General features: G+C 32.0%; 5 protein-coding genes and 1 pseudogene across 5 annotated transcripts; 5 read left to right on the top strand and 1 right to left on the bottom strand.

Moving 5' to 3' along the window:
• The first annotated feature begins 124 nt into the window (after positions 1 to 124).
• Positions 125 to 484, top strand: LOC145838816 (histone H2B type 1-K-like). The gene has a single exon (XM_082946440.1). The coding sequence runs from the start codon at positions 125 to 127 to the stop codon at positions 482 to 484; it is 360 nt and encodes a 119-aa protein (XP_082802566.1).
• A 4,583-nt stretch (positions 485 to 5,067) lies between these two features.
• On the bottom strand, positions 5,068 to 5,190 carry LOC145839626 (5S ribosomal RNA; annotated as a pseudogene).
• A 2,702-nt stretch (positions 5,191 to 7,892) lies between these two features.
• On the top strand, positions 7,893 to 8,303 carry LOC145839461 (histone H3). The gene has a single exon (XM_082947030.1). The coding sequence runs from the start codon at positions 7,893 to 7,895 to the stop codon at positions 8,301 to 8,303; it is 411 nt and encodes a 136-aa protein (XP_082803156.1).
• Positions 8,304 to 8,492: 189 nt separating this feature from the next.
• LOC145838815 (histone H4-like) lies at positions 8,493 to 8,804 on the top strand. The gene has a single exon (XM_082946439.1). It carries the CDS (start codon positions 8,493 to 8,495, stop codon positions 8,802 to 8,804), a length of 312 nt encoding a protein of 103 aa, XP_082802565.1.
• Positions 8,805 to 8,998: 194 nt separating this feature from the next.
• On the top strand, positions 8,999 to 9,379 carry LOC145838814 (histone H2A). The gene has a single exon (XM_082946438.1). The coding sequence runs from the start codon at positions 8,999 to 9,001 to the stop codon at positions 9,377 to 9,379; it is 381 nt and encodes a 126-aa protein (XP_082802564.1).
• Positions 9,380 to 9,538: 159 nt separating this feature from the next.
• Positions 9,539 to 9,898, top strand: LOC145838813 (histone H2B type 1-K-like). Its single transcript, XM_082946437.1, has one exon. The coding sequence runs from the start codon at positions 9,539 to 9,541 to the stop codon at positions 9,896 to 9,898; it is 360 nt and encodes a 119-aa protein (XP_082802563.1).
• The last annotated feature ends 3,256 nt before the right edge of the window (positions 9,899 to 13,154 follow it).

Raw genomic sequence — 13,154 nt, 5'->3', positions numbered from 1 at the left:
AAAATATTTACGACAAACGAGAGAATCATAAAATGAGAGAGGCTGTCGTTCGCGTACGGAAATGCTAATTTGCATAAACTTTCAGTATATAAGCTGGCGCCGAGACTGAAGTTCACACATCATCATGACCGCAACCAAAGGCGCGAAGAAGTCAGTAGCCAAGACCACCCCGGTCGACGGCAAGAAGAAGCGAAGGAGGAGGCACAAAGAAAGCTTTGGCATCTACGTGTACAAAGTTTTGAAGCAAGTGCACCCCGACACCGGAATTTCCAGCAAGGCGATGGGAATCATGAACTCATTTGTCAACGACATCTTCGAGCGCATTGCAGCAGAGGCTTCACGTTTGGCTCATTACAACAAGAGGTCAACTGTGAGCAGCCGCGAAATTCAAACTGCTGTCAGGCTCTTGCTCCCCGGCGAGTTGTCAAAGCACGCAGTTTCAGAGGGAACTAAAGCTGTTACCAAGTACACCAGCTCAAAATAAATGCTCAACAACCGGTCCTTTTTAGGACCACCATTTGAACAAAACCGGCTATTGATATCTACTTAAAGTACAAGCCACAAATTGATAATTGTACAAACAAACTGGTTGTTATAAGAATTAAAAGATCAAACACTTTAGTTGTTTGATTTAAAATTTGTCGTACTTTCAAGTTTTAATCTTATGGTTACCATTGCATAAGTCTAATTTGAAAAAACAGTTGTATCTGTAAAAAAGGATTTAACTAACTTCAATACGTTGTCCGTGAACTTTTTTTTTCTATACAACTTCTTGTTCATTTGTTGAATTTCTGTTAAAACATTCAGTAAATAAGTGTTTAAAAAAAGATAATACAGTAACGTATACTCAACTTATAACAAAAAAAAACCTTAGTTTTTGTTACATTTTTAAGTTGTTGTTGATTATCAGCAACACAACAAAGGTTTAACTTTTAAACGTCTTCTTTTTATCAACTTAAATGCAGTTGAAACCATGTAAAATGTTTTAAAAAGTTATAAGTATATAAATAGAAATAAAAGTTCAGAACAAAAGATAACAAATGTGAATTTCAAACACATTTAAGTATTCCCACCTACAAGGCTGACATCTATTTAGCTTATTTAAGATATCATTTCAAGCCAAAACATCACCCTATGATACAAACCAATTCATTAGCTTAAACACGGTTAAAAAATGCTTGTTTTATTATTTTCATGGTAAAGTTACTTGTTTAGACTAGGTGTTAGACAACTTGATGACCTAAAGTAACTCTAACTGTTTGTTCTAAGTTATGTTGGTTATAAATCTAAAATAATAAGGACCACCAACTGATTTAACCAGTTACTAATGTATCTAAACATTTTACTTCTAAATGATAATATTTATCTGTTTTCCTTTCTTACTAGTATTTGAATGTTAGGTAAAAATGTTTTTAAATAGGTATATTAAACAAAATTTATTCTTATTCATGCTTACTTTGTGGACAAGTTTTTCAAACAGTCAATGTTATTTTTAATGTCAAGATAGGTTTTATAAATGAAATATCTAAAATAATACCATGTCACTGAAAAATTAGTTAAATTTTAAAATTCAAATTTCAGTTGATTATAATGAGAAGAAAACTTGAATTTGTATTGATATCAAAAACACTTTAGTCAAAGATAACAATTAAACTGAGGTTTAATTTTTTAAGTATACTAGTGTTGTTAGTTAGAATGCAACTGAAACCATAAAAAGCAGATTGAAAGTTGTACAATGCATTAATGTATACAGCAGCGACTGTTCAAAACAAACATACAGTTTCAGTACAACAATAGTTTAAGAGTACAGTTGAAATATTTCTATTTACAAATATTTAAACTTGTTTCGTTGAACTCAAATTGTTTGTGGCTCTATCAAACAAAAACGTCGACACATAAAAACATGATACAAAAGAAAAAATGAACAACTTGATCTCTTTTTTATACTGTATATGAGACAACTCCAAAAAACATTTGTTTTTTCTTTGTATTTTCCATAAGTCTAAAGCTTACGTGGATCACCAGTCATTGATGCAAGCTTCTAATGTGTACTAAACTCAATGACACAAATTTACATACTAAATCTACTTTGTTATGATAAAGGATCAAAGAACTCTGAACAACACTGTTTACTTCCAAACTATATTTTATCGCTTTCCATTATTAATTGAACAGTTAAGCTTGCTGTGATTTCTCTACTTTTACTTTATTTTTGATCTAACTTTTGCGATGTAAACTAGTGTGATCACTGCTATAATCCTTAATTTATTGCCTACTGTAATTGAATGCTTAACATAATTAACTAACTTGGATGTCTTTTTCTTCTTGATATCTTTTTTTTCTAAGAACTCTATCTTATTCGTTCTTACTTTGTGGACTTTTCTTAAACATTCAATAATTATTTGTTTTTTAACTTATTTAAAAAAGTTACGCTACGTCACTTTAAAAACTAGTTATATTTTTCAATGAAAATAGTACACTTAAATAGTAATAAGAATAAAACTTACTTTGGTTTATCAACAAAGTATGTTTTCAATTGTTAACAACAAACAATATTTGTTTCACAAAAAATATAGTTTAATTACAACTAAAATTAAAAACATGCATAGTAATTTAAAAATCATACATTAAAATACATAAATGTAAACAACATCGATTGTTCAAAGAAAAACAACACTATAAACAAGTACGCGATTTACCAAAACAAAAATAGCTGAAATAATTGATGAAAGCTTATCATTAAAACTTTTATTTTACAAAGCTGACATCTATTTAGTTTGTTTTTGATTGCTTAACTAGTCGAATACATGAAAGAACTCAATTTATAAGCTGAAAGGAAAAGAAGTAACAGCTTGTCACCACTCATTTGTATTACTTGTTACAACTATATGTGAGACAACTTGATGACTTAAAACGACTGTTACAGTCTATAGTTATTTCTGTTATAAGTCTAAAGTGATAAGGACCACCAACTGATTCAACCAGATATCAATGTCCACTAAGCAGCATTAAACAAGCTCTAACTAGACGACAAAAACGAACCAAACTTAATGTTTTTTGTGCTGGTAAAAGGTAAGTTAGAATGTTTGTATAAAACAGTTTACTTCTAACTTATACTTTTGTGTTTTAACTTTTTGTCACATACTTGTATTTACAATTGTTTTTGTTCTCTTACATGACATTTTAAACTACTTTTGAGGAGGGAGCTAGTTGCATTTAAAAACCATTGCTTAAGTCTGTTACATTACAAATAAATATACGTTTCGCAGAAAGCTTCAACTAACTTGATTTTTGTGTCCATAAGATTTTCTTGTAAACTTCTTTCTTTAAACAAAACTTATTCCCGTTATGCTTATTTTGTATACTTCTTTTGTAAAATTGAAAAAGTATTTAGTTTATTTAAAAAATACTGTTCTACGTCACTGTAAAATGTATTAGATTTTAAATGAAAATAATACATTAAATTATAATAAAACAAACTTAGCTTTGGATATTAACAATTACAATCTAATAAACCAGTAGTTTCTAAAACTTATTATTTCTTTTTATTACAATGCAACATAAGTTAACAACAGAAGCTGTTCAAACCAAAATAAAAAAATCAACAAAACTGCAATTTCAGTACAACAACCATCATGTATTACAACCGAATTCTTTTTACAAAGCTTTTTATTGAACTCAAATTGTTCACAGATTTATCAAGTTAAAAATTAGTTTAGCTTTGGGTCTAATTTATGTTGTATCGTTTCAGAAAATAACTTTAACTAAAACACATTTAAAACATGCATTACAACTCATAAATACATAAACAAAAAACAACATATGTGCATCACAACATGAACGAAAAAGAACATTTCGAATCTATAACTTTAAAAAGCTTACATCTTTTAGTTGATCTAGCATTGCTTATAGCTTTATCAAGTTAATCTAATGTAATCAGGACAACCAGTTTATTTAACCAGCTTTAAAGTCTACTAAGCAGTGTTAAACAAGCTTTAACTAAACAACAAAAATGTGCAACTCAACCAACTTTGTGGTGGTAAAAGATCAAAAGTAAGAGTTAGAGCTAGTTGAATGACACATTTTACTTCTAAATAATATTTTTTCTGTCTTTTCTTTTGTCACCTAGTTATGCATACTTACTATTGCCTTTGTACTTTTACTGGAAATTCTAAGCAACTTTTAATAAGAGAGCTAGTTATGTTTTGAAAGTGTTGCCTAAATCGTGGAATAAGTTTTGTAAACTAGTTGTAATTTGATGTTTCATAAAAAGCTTCAACTAACTTAAACGTGTTGTCCAAAGGCTTTTTCTTGTTAACTTCTTTATTTAGACAAAAAAAATTCTCAATTATGCTTACTTCGTAGACTTTTTTTTAATTTAATAAATACTAAACTTAATTTTTAAAACTTGTTCTACGTCACTATAAAAAGTAATTTCATTTATGGAATGAAAATAAAACAGTTAGTTTTAATAAATTTCGTATTGTTTTTAAAAATACTTGAACAGTAGAGGTTTATTCATGAAAATTATACTGATCATGCTTATCAAAATGTATTTTCAAAAATAAATAAATGTAAACAACAGTGATTGTTCTAAAGAAAAAAAAACGACCAAAAAGCATTCAATTTCAGTACAACTGTCATGAATAGCAAAGTTGAATTTTTTTTACAAATCTTAGACTTGTTTTATAAAACTTAGTTGCTTATGGATTTTTAACATAATCAACGCGTAAAAAAACCAATAGCTGAAACATTATGCAAAGGAAAAGAAGTAAACAGCTTTGTAACTTTATTGAAGACTGTGTATGAGACAACTTGATAACTAAAAACTACTGTTTATTTCAAGTTATATTTGTTAAAAGTCTAGAGCAGAACGAAACGCTTATAAAAAATAAAGTTATGGCTTTTATGTAAATAGCAAAATGAAAGCAACAGACAAAATAAGTCTACAACTAAATGACAGTCTAGTTAATGTGTCATTTATTATTGAAAAATGTTTAAGATAAACTAGAAACTTTCATAATAAGTATGAAGAATTAATCCAACAAACAAGAGCTTGAAAGTAAAAGCCTACGGCACGCGGTATTCCCAAGCGGTCACCCATCTAAGTACTAACCTTTAAGCCCGACACTTTTTTAACTTCCCAGATCGGACGAGATGGGGTGTGTTCAGTGTGGTATGGTCGTAGGCGTTCGAAAACGATAAAAAGTTGTTATAAACCAATGAGCTGTCTGAAACTTGTAGCTTATTTGCTTAAGTGTTTCTTATGTTTAGAGCTCACTTTGTTCTAACTAACAAATAATTTAACTTTTTCTTGCCTTTACTTATTCTTTTTTTTTATTTGCTTCAAAGTAAGCTTCGTAAAACTGTTCAGCTATGATAGTACGAGTGCAAAAGCAATGTACAGTTTTCAAATAAGTAAATACCCTGTTTTAAAAGGAAAAGACACAAAAATCAAACAAACACATTAGCTAATTGTTAACATGTTAGAAATTTAAATGCTGTTGTTACAACAGAAGTGCTCAAAATACCTGAGAATAAAGAATACATTTTGAAATTACATTTATATCAAGTTATAGTTGATTTAACAACCTTTTTTAAAATATACCACAGCAAAACATTTAGTCAACTGTCTAAATTGTGCAGAACATTGTAATGAATCTAGTTTTTATTACACTTAGAAACTACTTTAAGCAGTAAATCAATTAAAGTTTATTTAAACAAATCTTCACTTAGTAAACATAAACACTTCTATCATTATGCAGTCATTTTTGAACTGTACTTTTGTTGCTTTGAACATTTAATGATGTTTTGTAATATGCATTGAACAAGATTTAATTTAGTTGCTCATATAGTTTCAATTCATGATGAACAAATTTTAGAAAAATAAACTTTAACTGTATGATTGTCAAATAGACTTTCTTAAACACATCGCAAGTTTATGAGTACTGAATGTAAACAAAAGTTTATCCAATCTAGTTTTTCAAATTACTTATGAAACATTGATATTTTTTTATGATCGTTACTTACTTGATACTACTTTTAAAATTAGCCTAACCTCTTTTTTAAAGTAAAGTTTTTCGTCTCAAAATAAGCAACTCTTTTAAACTTCATATTGAAATTTCGGTCCTTTTCTTTGAACATAAGTGAACAGTACTGATATTCATTTAAGTGTAAGTTATTTCGTCTCGTTTTGGAAAGTTACGATCAAATCCATTTGTTCGCTTTCTTTTCATCAAATCTACAAAGAAAAAGTTCTTAGTTCAGCTTCGAGTATAACAAATAAAACGTTGTTAAAAAATCAAAACAACTGTGTAATAGTTTTAAAAAGTTGTTTCAAATTTTTCTAACTGTGAAATACTAGTAACTAGTTGGGACTGTTTTATATAACAAGTTAAACATTAGTTTCTAGCTTTTTAACAAGTTTTGTATGGCTACTGTTCAGAACAATTTTGAAAAGGTAAGTTACTAGTATGTAGAAGAACAAATTCAAAACTTATGTACTTAAGTTTTTTTAGGTGGTTTAGTACTGCCATTTTCAATATAAGTTTACTTAAAGTAATGATAACTTGTAAAGTATCATAAATTAAATACTTGTGTTTGTTTATGAATTACTTTTTACTAACCAGCGCAGTTAAAGTTGTAATCAAGTTAAACATACTTCATGGGTTTTACAATTGACAAAACCGAATGAAATTAAAATAATAAAACTTAACTTAAGCTTGAAGTGGAAAAAAATACTTGTGCTTGTCTAAAATCTTACAGTTTTAAGTTTGCAGCTGAAGAAAACTAAACCGGATGTGTAGTAATATATTTTGTTTCATTTGAGGTTTATATCATTAAATGCAGAGGTGTGCTGTAACTTTTAGACTGTTTTTCTTGACCTTTAAAGCTAAGCTTTAAAAAAAACTCTGTTTCCGACCAGGCTAAGTCTGGTTTCTTTGTCACTGGAATGTTTTTGACGTTCGTAAAAAAATAACTATGCTTTTATGAGCATATGCGCTTTAAACTCACATGCTAATGCTCGTATTAATCAGTAAAAGGTACTTCACAAAGTAAAACTGCTCAACAGTCAATTCGTCACAGTCAGTAACTACTGAAAGTATTGTTTCGGTTGCTTTAAAATACATACAAAATGTCTACCACAGCAGTAGCAGCGGCGGCCGCAGCCAAGGCCAGGTCTTCCAAGAGACCAAGCGCCAAGAAGGCAGAACACCCGACTTACAGGGAGATGATTAGCTCTGCCCTGGGAGCAATGAAGGAACGAAAAGGTACATCCCGCCAGAAGATACAAAAATATATCGCGGACACCTACAAGCTTGACCTCTCAGCTTCTAATTCTCACTTGAAGAGAGCACTTACCAGCGGCGTGACCAAAGGTTCTTTTCTCCAGACTACTGGAAAAGGCGCTTCCGGCTCGTTCAAGCTTGCTCCAATGCCAGCTGCTGGTCCCAAGAAGAGGACAAAAAAAGTAGCTAAAAAGCCAGCAGTAAAGAAGGCCGCAGCAAAGAAACGAGTAAAGAAGTGTGCTCCCAAGAAGGCAGCGAAAAAACCAGCAGCCAAAAAGCGACCTGCTAAAAAGTGTGCTCCTAAGAAGGCAGCATCTAAAAAAGCTGCAAGCAAGAAGAAGAAAGTAACCAAGAAGAAGCCGGTAGCCAAAAAAGCATCTAAGAAGGCAAGTACCAAGAAGAGCTGTAAAAAATAAGTTGTTCTTTTACCCAAGGTCCTTTTCAGGACCACTCAATCAAAATATTAACAAAACATGAAATACTAATAACAACAGTAAATTAAAAGTATGCAAATTAGTCAATGAGATACAGCGGAATCGCTTGCGTCCGTGTCTCCGTAAACAGTATATATACAGTCTTCCAGCGTATAGCTACATTATCAAAATGGCTCGTACCAAGCAAACCGCTCGCAAGTCAACCGGAGGCAAGGCTCCAAGGAAACAGCTCGCCACTAAGGCCGCTCGCAAGAGCGCACCCGCTACCGGAGGTGTGAAGAAGCCTCATCGCTACAGGCCCGGCACAGTTGCTCTGAGAGAAATCAGACGCTACCAGAAGTCAACTGAGCTTCTTTTGCGCAAGTTGCCTTTCCAGCGTCTTGTACGTGAAATAGCTCAAGACTTCAAAACTGACTTAAGGTTCCAAAGCAGTGCCGTAATGGCTTTGCAGGAAGCGAGCGAGGCCTACCTCGTTGGTTTGTTCGAAGACACTAACCTTTGCGCGATCCACGCCAAGCGTGTGACAATCATGCCCAAAGACATCCAGCTCGCCAGGAGAATGCGTGGCGAAAGAGCTTAAGCATTAGCTAAAACCGGTCCTTTTCAGGGCCAATTTTAAACTTTGTTTGATAGTGAGAAAAAATAAACCAAACGAAAGAATGTAAGTTAGAGACTTTTCTGAGTATGCAAATTAGTTTAGTAGTAACCGTACGCGTCCGTAACAGCTTATAAATAAACTCGACGGACTGACGAAAACACTATATTCAACATGTCTGGACGCGGCAAAGGAGGTAAAGGCTTGGGAAAAGGAGGTGCTAAGCGCCATCGCAAAGTACTTCGCGACAACATCCAAGGCATCACTAAGCCTGCAATCCGCCGTTTGGCTCGCCGAGGCGGAGTGAAGCGAATCTCGGGACTGATTTATGAAGAAACGAGAGGCGTCATGAAAGTTTTCTTGGAAAATGTTATTCGCGATGCAGTAACATACACAGAGCACGCCAAGCGCAAGACCGTCACAGCACTTGACGTCGTATACGCACTCAAGCGTCAAGGAAGAACCTTGTACGGCTTCGGTGGCTAAACATCTAGCAAACTCGGTCCTTTTTAGGACCACCCATTTCAAAATCAAATTTCTTCAACACTGCTGAACAAACATTTTGACAAGATTAAAGAGCAGCTACGACATATGCAAATTAGTTGTTCGTTCGACGCGGTTAGGTTTGAGTTTTATACAGAGCTGTGCGAGCATCTTGGCACAATCATTCGAACAACAAGATGTCGGGACGTGGTAAAGGATCAAAACTCAAATCTAAGCCGAAGAGCAGGTCTTCTCGTGCAGGACTGCAGTTTCCAGTCGGTCGCGTGCACCGCCTGTTGCGCACTGGCAACTACAGCCAAAGAGTCGGAGCTGGTGCTCCAGTTTATCTGGCTGCCGTTCTCGAGTATTTGAGCGCAGAAGTGCTCGAGCTTGCCGGTAACGCTGCTCGTGACAACAAGAAAAGCAGGATCATTCCCCGCCATTTGCAACTAGCTATCCGCAACGACGAAGAGTTGAACAAACTTCTCGGCGGCGTCACTATTGCTCAAGGAGGTGTTCTTCCAAACATCCAGGCAGTATTATTGCCCAAGAAGACCGCTTCAAAAAAATCAGCCTAAGTTAAAACAAACCAGGTCCTTTTCAGGACCACCTAAAAATATTTACGACAAACGAGAGAATCATAAAATGAGAGAGGCTGTCGTTCGCGTACGGAAATGCTAATTTGCATAAACTTTCAGTATATAAGCTGGCGCCGAGACTGAAGTTCACACATCATCATGACCGCAACCAAAGGCGCGAAGAAGTCAGTAGCCAAGACCACCCCGGTCGACGGCAAGAAGAAGCGAAGGAGGAGGCACAAAGAAAGCTTTGGCATCTACGTGTACAAAGTCTTGAAGCAAGTGCACCCCGACACCGGAATTTCCAGCAAGGCGATGGGAATCATGAACTCATTTGTCAACGACATCTTCGAGCGCATTGCAGCAGAGGCTTCACGTTTGGCTCATTACAACAAGAGGTCAACTGTGAGCAGCCGCGAAATTCAAACTGCTGTCAGGCTCTTGCTCCCCGGCGAGTTGTCAAAGCACGCAGTTTCAGAGGGAACTAAAGCTGTTACCAAGTACACCAGCTCAAAATAAATGCTCAACAACCGGTCCTTTTTAGGACCACCATTTGAACAAAACCGGCTATTGATATCTACTTAAAGTACAAGCCACAAATTGATAATTGTACAAACAAACTGGTTGTTATAAGAATTAAAAGATCAAACACTTTAGTTGTTTGATTTAAAATTTGTCGTACTTTCAAGTTTTAATCTTATGGTTACCATTGCTCAAGTCTAATTTGAAAAAACAGTAGTATATGTAAAAAAGGATTTAACTAACTTCAATACGTTGTCCGTGAACTTTTTTTTTTCTATACAACTTCTTGTTCATTTGTTGAATTTCTGTTAAAACATTCAGTAAATAAGTGTTTAAAAAAAATAATACAGTAACGTATACTTAACTTATAACAAAAAAAACCTTAGTTTTTGTTACATTTTTAAGTTGTTGTTGTTGATTATCAGCAACACAACAACTTTTAAACGTCTTCTTTTTATCAACTTAAATGCAGTTAAAACCATGTAAAATGTTTTAAAAAGTTATAAGTATATAAATAGAAATAAAAGTTCAGAACAAAAGATAACAAATGTGAATTTCAAACACATTTAAGTATTCCCACCTACAAGGCTGACATCTATTTAGCTTATTTAAGATATCATTTCAAGCCAAAACATCACCCTATGATACAAACCAACTCATTAGCTTAAACAAGGTTAAAAAATGCTTGTTTTATTATTTTCATGGTAAAGTTACTTGTTTAGACTAGGTGTTAGACAACTTGATGTAACAACTACTGTAATTGAATGCTTAACATAATTAACTAACTTGGATGTCTTTTTCTTCTTGATATCTTTTTTTTCTAAGAACTCTATCTTATTCGTTCTTACTTTGTGCACTTTTCTTAAACATTCAATAATTATTTGTATTTTAACTTATTAAAAAAAGTTACGCTACGTCACTTTAAAAACTATTTATATTTTTCAATGAAAATAGTACACTTAAATAGTAATAAGAATAAAACTTACTTTGGTTTATCAACAAAGTATGTTTTCAATTGTTAACAACAAACAATATTTGTTTCACAAAAAATATAGTTTAATTACAACTAAAACACGATTAAAAACATGCATAGTAATTTAAAAATCATACATTAAAATACATAAATGTAAACAACATCGATTGTTCAAAGAAAAACAACACTATAAACAAGTACGCGATTTACCAAAACAAAAATAGCTGAAATAGTTGATGAAAGCTTATCATTAAAACTTTTATTTTACAAAGCTGACATCTATTTAGTTTGTTTTTGATTGCTTAACTAGTCGAAAACATGAAAGAACTCAATTTTTAAGCTGAAAGGAAAAGAAGTAACAGCTTGTCACCACTCATTTGTATTACTTGTTACAACTATATGTGAGACAACTTGATGACTTAAAACGACTTTTACAGTCTATAGTCATTTCTGTTATAAGTCTAAAGTGATAAGGACCACCAACTGATTCAACCAGATATCAATGTCCACTAAGCAGCATTAAGCAAGCTCTAACTAGACGACAAAAACGAACCAAACTTAATGTTTTTTGTGCTGGTAAAAGGTGAGTTAGAATGTTTGTATAAAACAGTTTACTTCTAACTTATACTTTTGTGTTTTAACTTTTTGTCACATACTTGTATTTACAATTGTTTTTGTTCTCTTACATGACATTTTAAACTACTTTTGAGGAGGGAGCTAGTTGTATTTAAAAACCATTGCTTAAGTCTGTTACATTACAAATAAATATACGTTTCGCAGAAAGCTTCAACTAACTTGATTTTTGTGTCCATAAGATTTTCTTGTAAACTTCTTTCTTTAAACAAAACTTATTCCCGTTATGCTTATTTTGTATACTTCTTTTTGTAAAATTGAAAAAGTATTTAGTTTATTTAAAAAATACTGTTCTACGTCACTGTAAAAAGTATTAGATTTTAAATGAAAATAATACATTAAATTATAATAAAACAAACTTAACTTTGGATATTAACAATTACAATCTAATAAACCAGTAGTTTCTAAAATTTATTATTTCTTTTTATTACAATGCAACTCAAACTAAGTAAAACAGTTTAAAATACAATTAACAACAGAAGCTGTTCAAACCAAAATAAAAAAATCAACAAAACTGCAATTTCAGTACAACAACCATCATGTATTACAACCGAATTCTTTTTACAAAGCTTTTTATTGAACTCAAATTGTTCACAGATTTATCAAGTTGAAAATTAGTTTAGCTTTGGGTCTAATTTATGTTGTATCGTTTCAGAAAATAACTTTAACTAAAACACATTTAAAACATGCATTACAACTCATAAATACATAAACAAAAAACAACATATATGCATCACAACATGAACGAAAAAGAACATTTCGAATCTATAACTTTAAAAAGCTTACATCTTTTAGTTGATCTAGCATTGCTTATAGCTTTATCAAGTTAATCTAATGTAATCAGGACAACCAGTTTATTTAACCAGCTTTAAAGTCTACTAAGCAGTGTTAAACAAGCTTTAACTAAACAACAAAAATGTGCAACTCAACCAACTTTGTGGTGGTAAAAGATCAAAAGTAAGAGTTAGAGCTAGTTGAATGACACATTTTACTTCTAAATAATATTTGTTCTGTCTTTTCTTTTGTCACCTAGATATGCATACTTACTATTGCCTTTGTACTTTTACTGGACATTCTAAGCAACTTTTAGTAAGAGAGCTAGTTATGTTTTGAAAGTATTGCCTAAATCGTGAAATAAGTTTTGTTAACTAGTTGTAATTTGATGTTTCATAAAAAGCTTCAACTAACTTAAACGTGTTGTCCAAAGGCTTTTTCTTGTTAACTTCTTTATTTAGACAAAAAAAAAATTCTCAATTATGCTTACTTCGTAGACTTTTTTTTTAATTTAATAAATACTAAACTTTATTTTTAAAACTTGTTCTACGTCACTATAAAAAGTAATTTCATTATGGAATGAAAATAAAACAGTTAGTTTTAATAAATTTCGTATTATTTTAAAAAATACTTGAACAGTAGAGGTTTATTCATGAAAATTATACTGATCATGCTTATCAAAATGTATTTTCAAAAATAAATAAATGTAAACAACAGTGATTGTTCTAAAGAAAAAAAACGACCAAAAAGCATTCAATTTCAGTACAACTGTCATGAATAGCAAAGTTGAATTTTTTTTTTACAAATCTTAGACTTGTTTTATTAAACTTAGTTGCTTATGGATTTTTAACATAAAACATCAACGCGTAAAAA

This window comes from Thalia democratica, chromosome 6, assembly GCF_965202585.1.
Source record: "Thalia democratica chromosome 6, ktThaDemo2.hap1.1, whole genome shotgun sequence".
In the NCBI taxonomy this organism is placed as follows: Eukaryota; Metazoa; Chordata; class Thaliacea; order Salpida; family Salpidae; genus Thalia; species Thalia democratica.
This window is presented reverse-complemented; position numbering and strand designations above follow the sequence as displayed.